Raw genomic sequence first — 14761 nt, 5'->3', positions numbered from 1 at the left:
GCTAACGTGTCCAGGTTATAACCCTGTTGTCAATAAACACATGTGGACTGAAGCTAAATTGTCCACTGTCCACTGCAGCATGTGAATGCAATGAAAAGAATAAAATCTGAGCCAAACAGCTGTTAAAATGTTGTCTAGGTTAATGTTTTGGCCATTAAAGGCCCTTCATTTCAAGATTTCAACTGTGATCGGGCTTTAAACAGGTGGCTGACCTGTTCAGATGAGTGTAACTGCTACTGGTCAAATAATGTGAAATAGCATTTAATTTTACATGTATGCAATGCCATTTAAATGTAATTATAGATAATAATAAATACTGTGTAGTGTTGTAAATAGTCAACGGGAAGGATTTTAGTAAGATATAAGCCATGAGCACTACACAGCCAGAAAAAAAACTAGGCAGGACAAGTAAAAATATTGGGGCAAGTAGATTTGAGAAGTCGGGCAAGTAGAAAAAAACCTTAACGTTGAACCCTGCATGTGTTGAGCTGCTGCCGCTTAAGGTTAGACGGCACTGTACATAGAGCGCTTCTGCTCGTTAGTCATAAATTCTATTGTTGGATGTTCACTCCTTCACACAGATGAGTATAGAAAAATATTTTCAACGGCCGAAAAGGGCTCGACTTGGAGAGGAGGTAGGCCCACAGGTGCGACCTGTTCAGCAGCAGCAGGAGGAGGAGGAGGTTGACTGACTGTGGCAGGACACCTCTGCCTCTGTTTCACTTCATGTTGCTGGTAAATAATATGGTTGTAGTAGTAGGCTAAAGTTAAATTATTTAGTATTCACTAATTAAAGGGGCAGAGCTTTAAGAGACATTTTAGCTTTTATATTTTATAAGATACAGTATTTTCCGCACTATTAGCCGCACCTAAAAACCACAAATTTACTCAAAAGCTGACAGTGCGGCTTTTAACCCGGTGCGCTTTATATATGGATTAATATTAAGATTCATTTTCATAAAGTTTCGGTCTCGCAACTACGGTAAACAGCCGCCATCTTTTTTCCCCGTAGAAGAGGAAGTGCTTCTTCTTCTACGCAAGCAACCGCCAAGGTAAGCACCCGCCCCCATAGAACAGGAAGCGCTTCTTCTTCTACTGTAAGCAACCACCCGCCCGCGTAGAAGAAGAAAAAGCGTGCGGATATTACCGTACGTTTCATTTCCTTTGTGTGTTTACATCTGTAAAGACCACAAAATGGCTCCTACTAAGCGACAGGGATCCGGTTCATGAAAAGACGCAATCTCTCCATCCGCACACGGATTACTATTTCACAGCAACTGCCTAAAGACTTTCAAGAAAAGCTGGCTACTTTCCGTGCATATTGTAAAAACAAGATAGCTGAAAAAAAGATCCGGCCAGAGAACATTACCGTATCAACATGGACGAGGTTCCACTGACTTTTGATATTCCTGTGAACCGCACTGTGGATACAACGGGAGCACGTACGGTGAATATTCGCACCACAGGGAATGAGAAGTCATCCTTCACTGTGGTTCTAGCTTGCCATGCTAATGGCCAGAAACTTCCACCCATGGTGATATTTAAAAGGAAGACCTTGCCAAAAGAGACCTTTCCAGCCGGCGTCATCATAAAAGCTAACTCGAAGGGATGGATGGATGAAGAAAAGATGAGCGAGTGGTTAAGGGAAGTTTACGCGAAGAGGCCGGGTGGCTTTTTTCACGCAGCTCCGTCCATGTTGATATACGACTCCATGCGCGCCCACATCACGCTGGTTTTTAATATATTATTAAAGTTTGACTGACCTATCTGACTGTTTTTTTGACATTCCTTTAGCGCAGTTAGATGCAGCTTATAACACGGGGCGGCTTATAGGTGGACAAAGTTTTGAAATATGCCGTTCATTGAAGGCGCGGCTTATAACCCAGGGCGGCTTATGGTGCGGAAAATACGGTATATTTTTTGTAAGAACCACAATTAATAAATATATTTCAGTGAATCACTAATTGTTCAAATCTGTATATAAATATGTACATAAAATGTTGTAATTATATTCCAACTCCGCGTTCTTCTTGGTCATCGCCGCCGCTGCCGCCACCCCCCGACCACACCACCACAAATAGATGCCTGTCCTGTGGGAAACACTGTAGACGTATAAGATTTCATGGGATTTAGCGATTAGGAGTGACAGATTGTATAGCATGTTCTATATGTTATAGTTATTTGAATGACTCTTACCATAATATGTTACGTTAACATACCAGTTGGTTATTTATGCCTCATATAACGTACACTTATTCAGCCTGTTGTTCACTATTATTTATTTATTTTAAATTGCCTTTCAAATGTCTATTCTTGCTGTTGACTTTTATCAAATAAATTTCCCCCAAAAATGCGACTTATATATGTTTTTTTCCTTCTTTATTACCGTATTTTCCGCACTATAAGGCGCACCGTATTATTAGCCGCACCTTCTATGAATTACATATTTCATAATTTTGTCCACCAATAAGCCGCCCCGGACTATAAGCCGCGCCTACGCTGCGCTAAAGTGAATGTCAAAAAAACGCTGCGCTAAAGTGAATGTCAAAAAAACAGTCAGATAGTTCAGTCAAACTTTAATAATATATTGAAAACCAGCGTTCTAACAACTCTGTCCCAAAATGTACGCAAATGTGCAATCACAAACATAGTAAAATTCAAAATGGTGTAGAGCAATAAATAGCAACATAATGTTGCTCGAACGTTAATGTCACAACACACAAAATAAACATAGCGCTCACCTTCTGAAGTTATTCTTCATTCGTAAATCCTTCGAATTCTTCGTCTTCGGTGTCCGAATTGAAAAGTTGCGCAAGCGTGGGATCCAAAAATGGCCGGCTCCGCCTCGTCGAAGTCATCGGATTCAGTGTCGCTGTTGTTGTGCAGCAGTTCTGTGAATCCTGCCTTCCGGAAAGCTCGGACCACAGTTGTGACCGAAACTATCTGCCCAGGCATTTACGATCCACTGGCAGATGTTGGCGTATGTCGACCGGCGCTATCTGCCCGTCTTAGTGAAGGTGTGTTCGCCTTCGGAGCTGCGTGAAAAAAGCCACCCGGCCTCTTCGCGTAAACTTCCCTTAACCACTCGCTCATCTTTTCTTCATCCATCCATCCCTTCGAGTTAGCTTTTATGATGACGCCGGCTGGAAAGGTCTCTTTTGGCAAGGTCTTCCTTTTGAATATCACCATGGGTGGAAGTTAGCATGGCAAGCTAGAACCACAGTGAAGGATGACTTCTCATTCCCTGTGGTGCGAATATTCACCGTACGTGCTCCCGTTCCACAGTGCAGTTCACAGGAATATCAGTTGCTGTGAAATACGGTAGTAATCCGTGTGCGGATGGAGAGATTGCGTCTTTTTATGAACCGGATCCTTGTCGCGTAGTAGGAGCCATTTTGTGGTCTTTACAGATGTAAACAGGAAATGAAACGTACGGTGATATCCGCGCGTTTTTTCTTCTTCTTCCGGGGGCGGGTGAAGCGCTTCCTGTTCTATGGGGGCGGGTGCTTTCCTTGGCGGTTGCTTGCGTAGAAGAAGAAGCGCTTCCTGTTCTACCGGGAAAAAAGATGGCGGCTGTTTACCGAAGTTGCGAGACCGAAACTTTATGAAAATGAATCGTAATAAAGCGCACCGGGTTATAAGGCGCACTGTCAGCTTTTGAGAAAAATTGTGGTTTTTAGGTGCGCCTTATAGTGCGGAAAATACGGTATGCATTTTCGGCCGGTGCGACTTATACTCCGAAAAATACGGTATATGACCTTTATTGGCCTAAAACTTTGATGTTTATTTTAAGCTGTTTACTCATTTTTTTTCTATTAATTTGATATCTTTAGGGGTCGGTGGCAACTTGGTGGCCATCCAGGCCAGCAGACTCTCCACCTACATGCACCTCTGGAGCATCCCTGGGGTGTTACCCTACAAGATGAGGCAGCATTGGCCCAACCCCTGCATGACATTCTTTTCCTCAGGTATTGATGCCTTATTGAATCGATGCCAAGGTGTAGTTCCTGAAAGTAATCATTTATAAGGCTGTTCTTTGCAGAGGCTATGATGCCTGAGGGTATTTCAGTGATGTTATTGTTCACAGTGTTTTCATTTAATCGTCCGGAATAAGTGAATAAGTGTCACCACTCTCATGAGCATCTACTATATCTGCACTAAGTGCTTGTGTAAAAAAGTCAGTCCAGCCACCCTTTTTATAAATGTTCACACTTCAATTGTCCTTCACAATTAAACCATTATGACCCAATGGAATGAACAGCAGCATCTTTGATGTCTAAGTCAAAGAATGATGGGTTCCCACTTCTCTGTGAGCGCTTTATATAAAATCGAATCCATTATTATTATAAGCTTCCAAAACTGTAAGCCATAAATCTTTTTTTTTTTTTTAAAAAGGAACAAGTTAATCCCCCAAGATTCCTATATGGTCTGGAAAACGTTTGTTCACTCATGGAAACCATATGGAATAGGAACAAAAGGTCAAAACGTCCCTGGAAATAACATATGTTACCCTATTCAGTTTGAATCTCCAGTTGCACTTCTTTGTAGCACTGGGAGGAAAGACTTATAAAAACTATTGTTTTAACTAACAGTTATACTGTACTTCACACTATAAAGCTACAATGTTGGCGTGTGTGAGCGCAGGAACGTGATCAAGGCTATCATGTCTTCTAGACTAATTCTTTTTTAATCTCACCTAAAAAAAAAATTATGAGAAAACCCCTCAATTTGAGGTATTTTCTTTTAAATTCATTGCATTAATACAAAAATAGATATACCAATAAAAAAGTAGATTCCTAAAGTCATTTACTGTTTTAACAGACTTAAACAAATAGTCTGTTGTATTTACAAAAGCAGTGAAGTTGTCACGTTGTGTAAATGGTAAATAAAAACAGAATACAATGATTTGCAAATCTTTTTCAACTTATAATCAATTGAATAGACTGCAAAGACAAGATATTTAACGGAGAAATCACTGCATGTAATCGGCAAGACCGAAAACCAACATTGAATGCCCATGACCTTCGATCCCTCAGGCGGTACTGCATCAAAAAGAAGTGTGTAAAGGATATCACCACACGGGCTCAGGAACACTTTAGAGAACCACTATCAATAACTACTTCTGTAAGTGCAAGTTAAAACTATACTATGCAAAGCCAAGGCCATTTGCATAGCCATAAACCTACTCAGTGTAAGCCCTGAGATCGGTAGGTCGTGAGTTCAAACCCCGGCCGAGTCATATCAAAGACTTAAAAAATGGGACCCATCACCTCCCTGCTTGACACTCAGCATAAAGCATACCTGCCAACTACTCCGGTTTTCCCGTAATTAGTACGGTTTTCATCAACCTATTCCGGGGTTACGGTTGCAGTGATAAAAAATACGTTTTTTCAGTAATTAAAAAAAAAAAGGGTGAAAACTACGCGAATTGCACCTTGTGCAGACAAGATTTTTCGATCGGACACGGAGGAATTACCGATGTAAAAGACCACGTTGGGACAAAAAAACACAAGTCTAATGCCGTTGCTAGCGATACAAGTGGAAAACTTTCAACGTTTTTCGTCGCCCAAACAGATTCTTTGGATGTGATAAATGCCGAAGTTTTATTTACGGAGGCAATAATTGAGCATGGACTTCCAATCGCACTGGCTGATCACATGGGACAGTTAAATGTTTGTAATGCAACCTTTAAAAATCATTACGCGGTGATCGCGGTCCCAAAAATAAACTTTTCTTGCATGATAATGTCCAGAAAAACTCACTTTATATTACTATAGAGTCCTTTTAACGAATGAGTTTGATGGTTTATCACAAACCTTAAATGAAAGAAGTCCTTTGTTCTCCTGCACCATGCATGCGCTTTGGCCTTGCTTCGTGTTTGGTGCGCAATCCTGTCGGCTGTATTTCACAGCACGTCTTTGACAACTTGAAGTGGCATAAAACATTTAAAACAAAGGGGTTATAGGAACAATCACTTTCAGTGTTTTATGCCACTTCAAGTTGTCGAAGACGGTATGCTGGTGCCCGACTGCCACGAGTGGAACAAACATTTGAAACAAAGGGGTTATAGGAACAATCACTTTCAGTGTTTTATGCCACTTCAAGTAAACTGATCATAAAGTTACCATATCATTTTTGCAGTATGATCAATCTGATAGAATAAATTTGGATTTTAGCCACAAAAAGGTAATGACACCAATGTTATCTATTGGAATTGTTTAGTACTGTTATACTGTTAAAAGTGTTTATACTATTCATGCTTTCAAGTCCAAGTTGAAGAAATCTTGTTAAATGTTGACAGCATAACTACCAAAATACAGAAGTATGTCCTTAATATTTTTGCAGTGCTATTTCTGTTGAAAAGTTAAAATGATTACATTAGAGATGTGATGTGCCACTTTTCAAGTGTCTGATGGCTTAAATTAATTTTCATTAATTTTTCATATTTTGAAAGGCTTACAAAAAAACTACATTTGAATTGTAATTCCATGCTATTGACAGGACTATTAATTTTAATGAAGTTATCTTACCATGTTTACAGTATGATAATTGTGATAGAAATGTGAATTTTAGGCACAGAATATTTTTTACAATTGAACAAGGCAGTAGATTATACAAGCTTGGGCAGAAAGTTACTAATGACACCAATTTTTTTTTTAATAGAATTGTTTAGTACTGTTTTACCATTTGTTTACTGTAAAAAGTGTTTATACTTTCAATTAACAAATTGAAGTCTTGTAAAAGGTTGACAGGATAACTGGCATTAACTGTCAAAATAATTTCAAACTATTGAAGTTAGCTTACAGAATAAACATGTCAATCAACCCATATGATTTTTGCTGTAATATTTTTGTTTTGAAAAGTCACTGTGACTGATAGAAAAGTGATGGTTTTAGCAACATTTTAACCTGTCTGAATGCTAATAATCATTTTGCGTCGGGGGGGCGAAGGAACCCTCCACCAGGACTTTGTCCTGCGGCCCTTGGACCCTGGCTACTAGGTTTTTCTGATTTCAAAAGTTGGCAGGTATGATAAAGGGTTGGTATTGGGGGTTAAATCACCGACAATTAATTCCCGGGCGCGTCCACTGCTGCTGCCCACTGCTCCCCTCACCTCCCAGGAGGTGAACCAGGGGATGGGTCGAATGCAGAGGACACATTTCACCACACTTAGAGTATGTGTGACAATCATTGGTACTTTAACTTTAACTTGAACTTATTTTATCAACAACACCCAGAAACGCCGGCAGCTTTGCTGGGCCCGAGCTCGTCTACTTTAGTACATTTTGTAAGTGACTTCACTAAAATACAAGAGACGATCACCCTTGTGTGCTTCTTGGACCTTTTAAGGCCTCGTGTTCCCCTACAACTCTCCTCTCTTTGGTCCGACAGGTCTGAACTCCAAGTCGGCGCGTGTGCTGCTGATGTTGGTCATGCCCGGTCACCTGGTCTTCCTCTACGCCATCTCGCTGTTGCAGGGTGATGAGGTGCCAATCACTCTCACCTTTGCCGCCTGCTACCTGTGTGCTGCTGTGCTGCAGGTATCATCCCCAAAGCCCCTCACTCACTCTACACAACGTCATGTCCTCTATCACTCGGGGTGTAACGTACATGTCAAACCTAACGGGATGTTCTAATATGATACGGAAATTTTGTAAACATTGCGCATTTAAAAACTAGTCGGTGTGCCCCGTATATCATTCTGTGGAATCAAAAAAAAAAGGATTCCCGGCCGTTTTTTTTTTTTATGAATTATGACTGCAAGATAACCCACCATGGGGTCAAAAAAAGTTGCGAGTGCATTTTGATATAGAAGGTAGCACACTGCAGCTGGGGGGGGCGGAGTCACGACGGTGTGACGTGTTGTTGTCCTTGAGCTGTAGGCAATAACGCGAGTGCGAGCACTTTCATAAAGAAGGTGAGAAGCACTATTGAATTTAGGAGGAAAAAAAACTCACAGCAAAATACGAAGGTTGTGTTGATTTCATTAAAGGTAAAATGTATGTTAAATGTTCATTTATCCATTCCATGCGTCATTGATTAATATTTTGCTTTGTTTCTGCTTGTGAAACTGGAATTATTCTTTATGTAATTTGTGTTTATATATTAACAAATTAATTGGATTTACATTATTTCTTATGTGAAATATTCAATCAATCAATGTTTATTTATATAGCCCTAAATCACAAGTGTCTCAAAGGGCTGCACAAGCCACAACGACATCCTCGGTACAGAGCCCACATAAGGGCAAGGAAAAACTCACCCCAGTGGGACGTCGATGTGAATGACTATGAGAAACCTTGGAGAGGACCGCAGATGTGGGTGACCCTCCCCCACCCCTCTAGGGGAGACCGAAAGCAATGGATGTCGAGTGGGTCTGACATAATATTGTGAGAGTCCAGTCCATAGTGGATCCAACATAATAGTAAGAGTCCAGTCCATCGTGGGGCCAGCAGGACACCATCCCGAGCGGAGACGGGTCAGCAGCGTAGAGATGTTCCCAGCCGATAGATAGATCTAACATAATGGTGAGAGTCCAGTCCATAGTGGATCTAACATAATAATAAGAGTCTAGTCCATAGTGGATCTAACATAATAGTGAGAGTCCAGTCCATAGTGGATCTAACATAATAATAAGAGTTCAGTCCTTAGTGGATCTAACACAATAGTGAGAGTCCAGTCCATAGTGGATCTAACATAATAATGAGAGTCCAGTCCATAGTGGATCTAACATAATAGTAAGAGTCCAGTCCATAGTGGATCTAACATAATAGTGAGAGTCCAGTCCATAGTGAATCTAACATAATAGTGAGAGTCCAGTCCATAGTGGATCTAACATAATAGTGTGAGAGTCCAGTCCATAGTGGATCCAACATAATAGTGAGAGTTCAGTCCATAGTGGATCTAACACAATAGTGAGAGTCCAGTCCATAGTGGATCTAATATAATAGTGTGAGAGTCCAGTCCATAGTGGATCTAACATAATAGTGAGAGTCCAGTCCATAGTGGATCTAACATAATAGTGAGAGTCCAGTCCATAGTGGGTCTAGCATAATATTGTGAAAGTCCAGTCCATAGTGGATCTAACATAATAGTGAGAGTCCAGTCCATAGTGGATCTAACATAATAGTGAGAGTCCAGTCCATAGTGGATCTAACACAATAGTGAGAGTCCAGTCCATAGTGGATCTAACATAACAGTGAGAGTCCAGTCCATAGTGGATCTAACATAATAGTGAGAGTCCAGTCCATAGTGGGTCTAGCATAATATCGTGAAAGTCCAGTCCATAGTGGATCTAACATAATAGTGAGAGTCCAGTCCATAGTGGATCCAACATAATAGTGAGAGTCCAGTCCATAGTGGATCTAACATAATAGTGAGAGTCCAGTCCATAGTGGATCTAACATAATAGTGAGAGAGTCCAGTCCATAGTGGATCTAACATAATAGTGAGAGTCCAGTCCATAGTGGATCTAACATAATAGTGAGAGTCCAGTCCATAGTGGATCTAACATAATAGTGAGAGAGTCCAGTCCATACACATCACAAAAAAAGGTAAATTCGGATCGCTAACGTTGTTAACATAAATGAATGGGATTTAACATCGAGAAAATTAGCATCAGGGCTATATTTACCCCAGTAATATCATCGGAACTTACCTGACTGGATGAAGTCCTCGGGCTCAAATACTAGTGTGGCCTCGATAGCCCTGCTGTAGTGTGTTGCATGCTGGGAATTATCTGTGCATGTGATGGAAGAATGCACAGGGTTGAAATTATACTGAATTTGCATGAAATCAGGTTGTTTTAGCTAACAATCATGCTGCAAGATCTAGCATGTTGCATTCAATGTTTATTCCCATTAATTCCTGTTAATTCTCGTTAATTCCCATGGCAAGTTTCCAACTTTGAATATTCCGGGAATTTTGCAACCCTCGTCACAACAAATATTTACTAAATGAATGCAATTTAAATATACCGTATTTTCCGCACCATAAGGCGCCCTGGGTTATAAGCCGCGCCTTCAATGAACGGCATATTTCAAAACTTTGTCCACCTATAAGCCGCCCCGTGTTGTAAGCCGCATCTAACTGCGCTAAAGGAATGTCACAAAAACAGTCAAATAGGTCAGTCAAACTTTAATAATATATTAAAACCAGCGTGATGTGGGCGCGCATGGAGTCGTATATCAACATGGACGAAGCTGCGTGAAAAAAGCCACCCGGCCTCTTCGCGTAAACTTACCTTAACCACTCGCTCATCTTTTCTTCATCCATCCCTTCGAGTTAGCTTTTATGATGACGCCGGCTGGAAAGGTCTCTTTTGGCAAGGTCTTCCTTTTGAATATCACCATGGGTGGAAGTTTCTGGCCATTAGCATGGCAAGCTAGAACCACAGTGAAGGATGACTTCTCATTCCCTGTGGTGCGAATATTCACCGTACGTGCTCCCGTTGTATCCACAGTGCGGTTCACAGGAATATCAGTTGCTGTGAAATAGTAATCCGTGTGCGGATGGAGAGATTGCGTCTTTTCATGAACCGGATCCCTGTCGTTTAGTAGGAGCCATTTTGTGGTCTTTACAGATGTAAACACACAAAGGAAATGAAACGTACGTAATATCCGCGCGCTTTTTCTTCTTCTACGCGGGCGGGTGGTTGCTTACAGTAGAAGAAGAAGCGCTTCCTGTTCTATGGGGGCGGGTGCTTACCTTGGCGGTTGCTTGCGTAGAAGAAGAAGCGCTTCCTGTTCTACCGGGAAAAAAGATGGCGGCTGTTTACCGTAGTTACGAGACCGAAACTTTATGAAAATGAATCTTAATATTTACCCATATATAAAGCGCACCGGGTTATAAGGCGCACTGTCAGCTTTTGAGAAAATTTGTGGTTTTTAGGTGCGCCTTATAGTGCGGAAAATACGGTACTGCAAAAGAAGGCACTTATACAAACGGATATAACTTACATTCAGTTACAGTGCTCAAATAAATACATTATAACTAAATAAATATTAGTAATGCATGTTTTTAATAAAATGAAAGTGCAAATGAAAATACAGCTTCACTACTTAGTCATATTTTTTGCGCTTAAGAAATGACTCGGATTTTACCTCCAGACTTCTTCTGTTTGTTTGATATTGCCATTACTGCCACAAGTGGTGGAAATGTGTATTACAACTGAGTACCGACGCAGCCCAACAATGGTTCTGATATGACAAATATGTTTGTGATGGCGGCCACAGGTGTCCATCTTGCTTTATGCGGCCGACCTCATCGTCCGCCTGATGTGGCGGCGATCGCTGGACCCCGACAACTTCTCCATCCCGTACCTGACGGCCCTGGGGGACCTGCTGGGCACGGGCTTCCTGGCCCTGTGCTACCGCTGCGTGTCACTGGTCCACACGCAGGAGCTCTGAACGCAGGTCTCACACCTTCTCTTCCCTTTCCACACGCACACAGGCGGACACTAAGCACTCCCCCGCCATGCTCGGGAATCCAAGTCATGACTCTTAGCAGGTGGAAAGACCGCACAGGTAACACGTTTATCACCTGTCGTCGTCGCCATGGAGCCGTCCTCCCCCCGTCTTTTTTTTTTTTTTTTTTTTTTTTTAGGACGGACATCAACTGTCATCACCAAGCTCATCAATTCCGTGACAACATGCTGTGCACGGACATTTGTAAGAACGCGGAAGGCAGGTAATGCACGTGTGCACGAGGTGAATCCTTTTTTTCCCTTCTAAAAATAGTCTAAAACAGGGGTCGGCAACCCGCGGCTCCTTGATCACTCTGATGCGGCTCAGCAGCTTACTTGCTGAACCCCCCCAATTTTCCCGTGAGACTTCCGGATTTCAGTGCCTCTCGCAGAAATTAATATTAATATTCACCGATTTTCACCCTTAAAGCTATAATAAGGGCTTGCCGTGATGGTACAACATTTGGCGCCCTCTACAATCTGCATTGACAGTGTGCCAGCCCAACACTTGTTATACAATATACATCTTCTGCTTGCACACGTACGTGACAGCAAGGCATACTTGGTCAACAGCCACACAGGTTACACTGACGGTGACCATATAAAACAACTTTAACACTCTTACTAATAATGCGCCACACTTTGAACCAAAACCAAACAAGATCTGCACCTTAACACAACATAAACACAACAGAACAAACACCCAGAATCCCATGCAGCCCTGACTCTTCCGGGCTACATTATACACCCCTGCTACCACCAAACCCCGCCCCCACCCCAAGCCTGCTCCCTCACACATCAACCCCCCCTCTGTGCGTCGGTTGAGGTGGGCGGGGTTTGGTGGTAGCAGGGGTGTATAATGTATCCCGGAAGAGTTAGGGCTGCATGGGATTCTGGGTATTTGTCCTGTTGTGTTTATGTTGTGTTCTCCCGAAATGTGTTTGTCATTCTTGTTTGGTGTGGGTTCACAGTGTGGCGCATTATTAGTAAGAGTGTTAAAGTTTTTTTTATACCGCCACCGTCAGTGTAACCTGTGTGGTTGTTGAGCAAGTATGCCTTGCTGTCACCTACGTGAGCAAGCGGAAGCCCCATACAACATATGGCTGATCAGGCACGCTGGTTGAAGTGGGCGCTATATGCTGTACCATCACGGCACGCATGACGCTGACAAGCGCTATTCATTAAAAACCCGCGTGCCGCACCAGCTTAAAAATTCCATATAAAGGTGTGGGCAGCGTGTCTGAGACCCCTGGTTTATACATAGCACAAAGCAAAAAAAAATTTTATATGCAGTGTTATGTCATTTAAAATTTCTAAAATTTATGCGGCTCCCATTGTTTTCTATAATTTGTGAAACTGGTCAAAATGGCTCTTTGACTGGTAAAGGTTGCCGACCCCTGGTCTAAAAGATCATTTTCCTCATGTTTTAACAAAGTCATGTTTGTTGCTTTGTGTGCAGTTTTAAAGCAAACATTATTTCACCCAGGGGTGTCCAAACCTTTTACAGCTGGAGCCTCACTCAGTAAAATTGAATGGTAGATTTTGTACAAACCCCATTTCCATATGAGTTGGGAAATGGTGTTAGATGTAAATATAAACGGAATACAATGATTTGCAAATCATTTTCAACCCATATTCAGTTGAATATGCTACAAAGACAACATATTTGATGTTCAAACTCATAAACATATTTTTTTTTTGTGCAAATAATCATTAACTTTAGAATTTGATGCCAGCAACACGTGACAAAGAAGTTGGGAAAGGTGGCAATAAATACTGATAAAGTTGAGGAATGCTCATCAAACACTTATTTGGAACATCCCACAGGTGAACAGGCAAATTGGGAACAGGTGGGTGCCATGATTGGATATAAAAGCAGCTTCCATGAAATGCTCAGTCATTCACAAACAAGGATGGGGCGAGGGTCACCACTTTGTCAACAAATGCGTGAGCAAATTGTTGAACAGTTTAAGAAAAACCTTTCTCAACCAGCTATTGCAAGGAATTTAGGGATTTCACCATCTACGGTCCGTAAGATCATCAAAGGGTTCAGAGAATCTGGAGAAATCACTGCAAGTAAACAGCTAAGCCCGTGACCTTCGATCCCTCAGGCTGTACTGCATCAACAAGTGACATCAGTGTGTAAAGGATATCACCACATGGGCTCAGGAACACTTCAGAAACCCACTGTCAGTAACTACAGTTGGTCTCTACATCTGTAAGTGCAAGTTAAAACTCTCCTATGCAAGGAGAAAACCGTTTATCAACAACACCCAGAAACGCCGTCGGCTTCGCTGGGCCTGAGCTCATCTAAGATGGACTGATACAAAGTGGAAAAGTGTTCTGTGGTCTGACGAGTCCACATTTCAAATTGTTTTTGGAAACTGTGGACGTCGTGTCCTCCGGACCAAAGAGGAAAAGAACCATCCGGATTGTTATAGGCGCAAAGTGTAAAAGCCAGCATGTGTGATGGTATGGGGGTGTATTAGTGCCCAAGACATGGGTAACTTACACATCTGTGAAGGTGTCATTAATGCTGAAAGGTACATACAGGTTTTGGAGCAACATATGTTGCCATCCAAGCAACGTTATCATGGACGCCCCTGCTTATTTCAGCAAGACAATGCCAAGCCACGTGTTACATCAACGTGGCTTCATAGTAAAAGAGTGCGGGTACTAGACTGGCCTGCCTGTAGTCCAGACCTGTCTCCCATGTGGTGCATTATGAAGACTAAAATAGCACAACGGAGACCCCCGGACTGTTGAACAACTTAAGCTGTACATCAAGCAAGAATGGGAAAGAATTCCACCTGAGAAGCTTCAAAAATGTGTCTCCTCAGTTCCCAAACGTTTACTGAGTGTTGTTAAAAGGAAAGGCCATGTAACACAGTGGTGAACATGCCCTTTCCCAACTACTTTGTCACGTGTTGCAGCCATGAAATTCTAAGTTAATTATTATTTGCAAAAAAAAAAAAAAGTTTATGAGTTTGAACATCAAATATCTTGTCTTTGTAGTGCATTCAACTGAATATGGGTTGAAAAGGATTTGCAAATCATTGTATTCCGTTCATATTCACATCTAACACAATTTCCCAACTCATATGGAAACGGGGTTTGTACATTAAAAACCTCTTAAGGCCCAAGCTGTTTGTTTACCGTATTTTTTGGAGTATAAGTCGCTCCGGAGTATAAGTCGCACCTGCCGAAAATGCATAATAAAGAAGGAAAAAAACACATATAAGTCGCACTGGAGTATAAGTCGCATTTTTGGGGGGAAATTTATTTGATAAAACTAGAG

The 14761-nt window shown here is 41.7% G+C and overlaps 1 protein-coding gene across 1 annotated transcript in view; it reads left to right on the top strand.

Moving 5' to 3' along the window:
• LOC133615303 (solute carrier family 41 member 1-like) overlaps positions 1–12005 on the top strand; it is a 70528-nt gene extending 58523 nt beyond the window's left edge. Inside the window, exons 9-11 of the mRNA XM_072912939.1 lie at positions 3834–3968; positions 7392–7540; positions 11234–12005. Coding sequence (XP_072769040.1) covers positions 3834–3968; positions 7392–7540; positions 11234–11407 — 458 coding nt within the window. The 3' untranslated portion in view covers positions 11408–12005. The remainder of the gene's footprint in view (positions 1–3833; positions 3969–7391; positions 7541–11233) is intronic.
• Positions 12006–14761: the final 2756 nt, after the last annotated feature.

This window comes from Nerophis lumbriciformis, linkage group LG01, assembly GCF_033978685.3.
Source record: "Nerophis lumbriciformis linkage group LG01, RoL_Nlum_v2.1, whole genome shotgun sequence".
NCBI classification, from domain to species: Eukaryota; Metazoa; Chordata; class Actinopteri; order Syngnathiformes; family Syngnathidae; genus Nerophis; species Nerophis lumbriciformis.
This window is presented reverse-complemented; position numbering and strand designations above follow the sequence as displayed.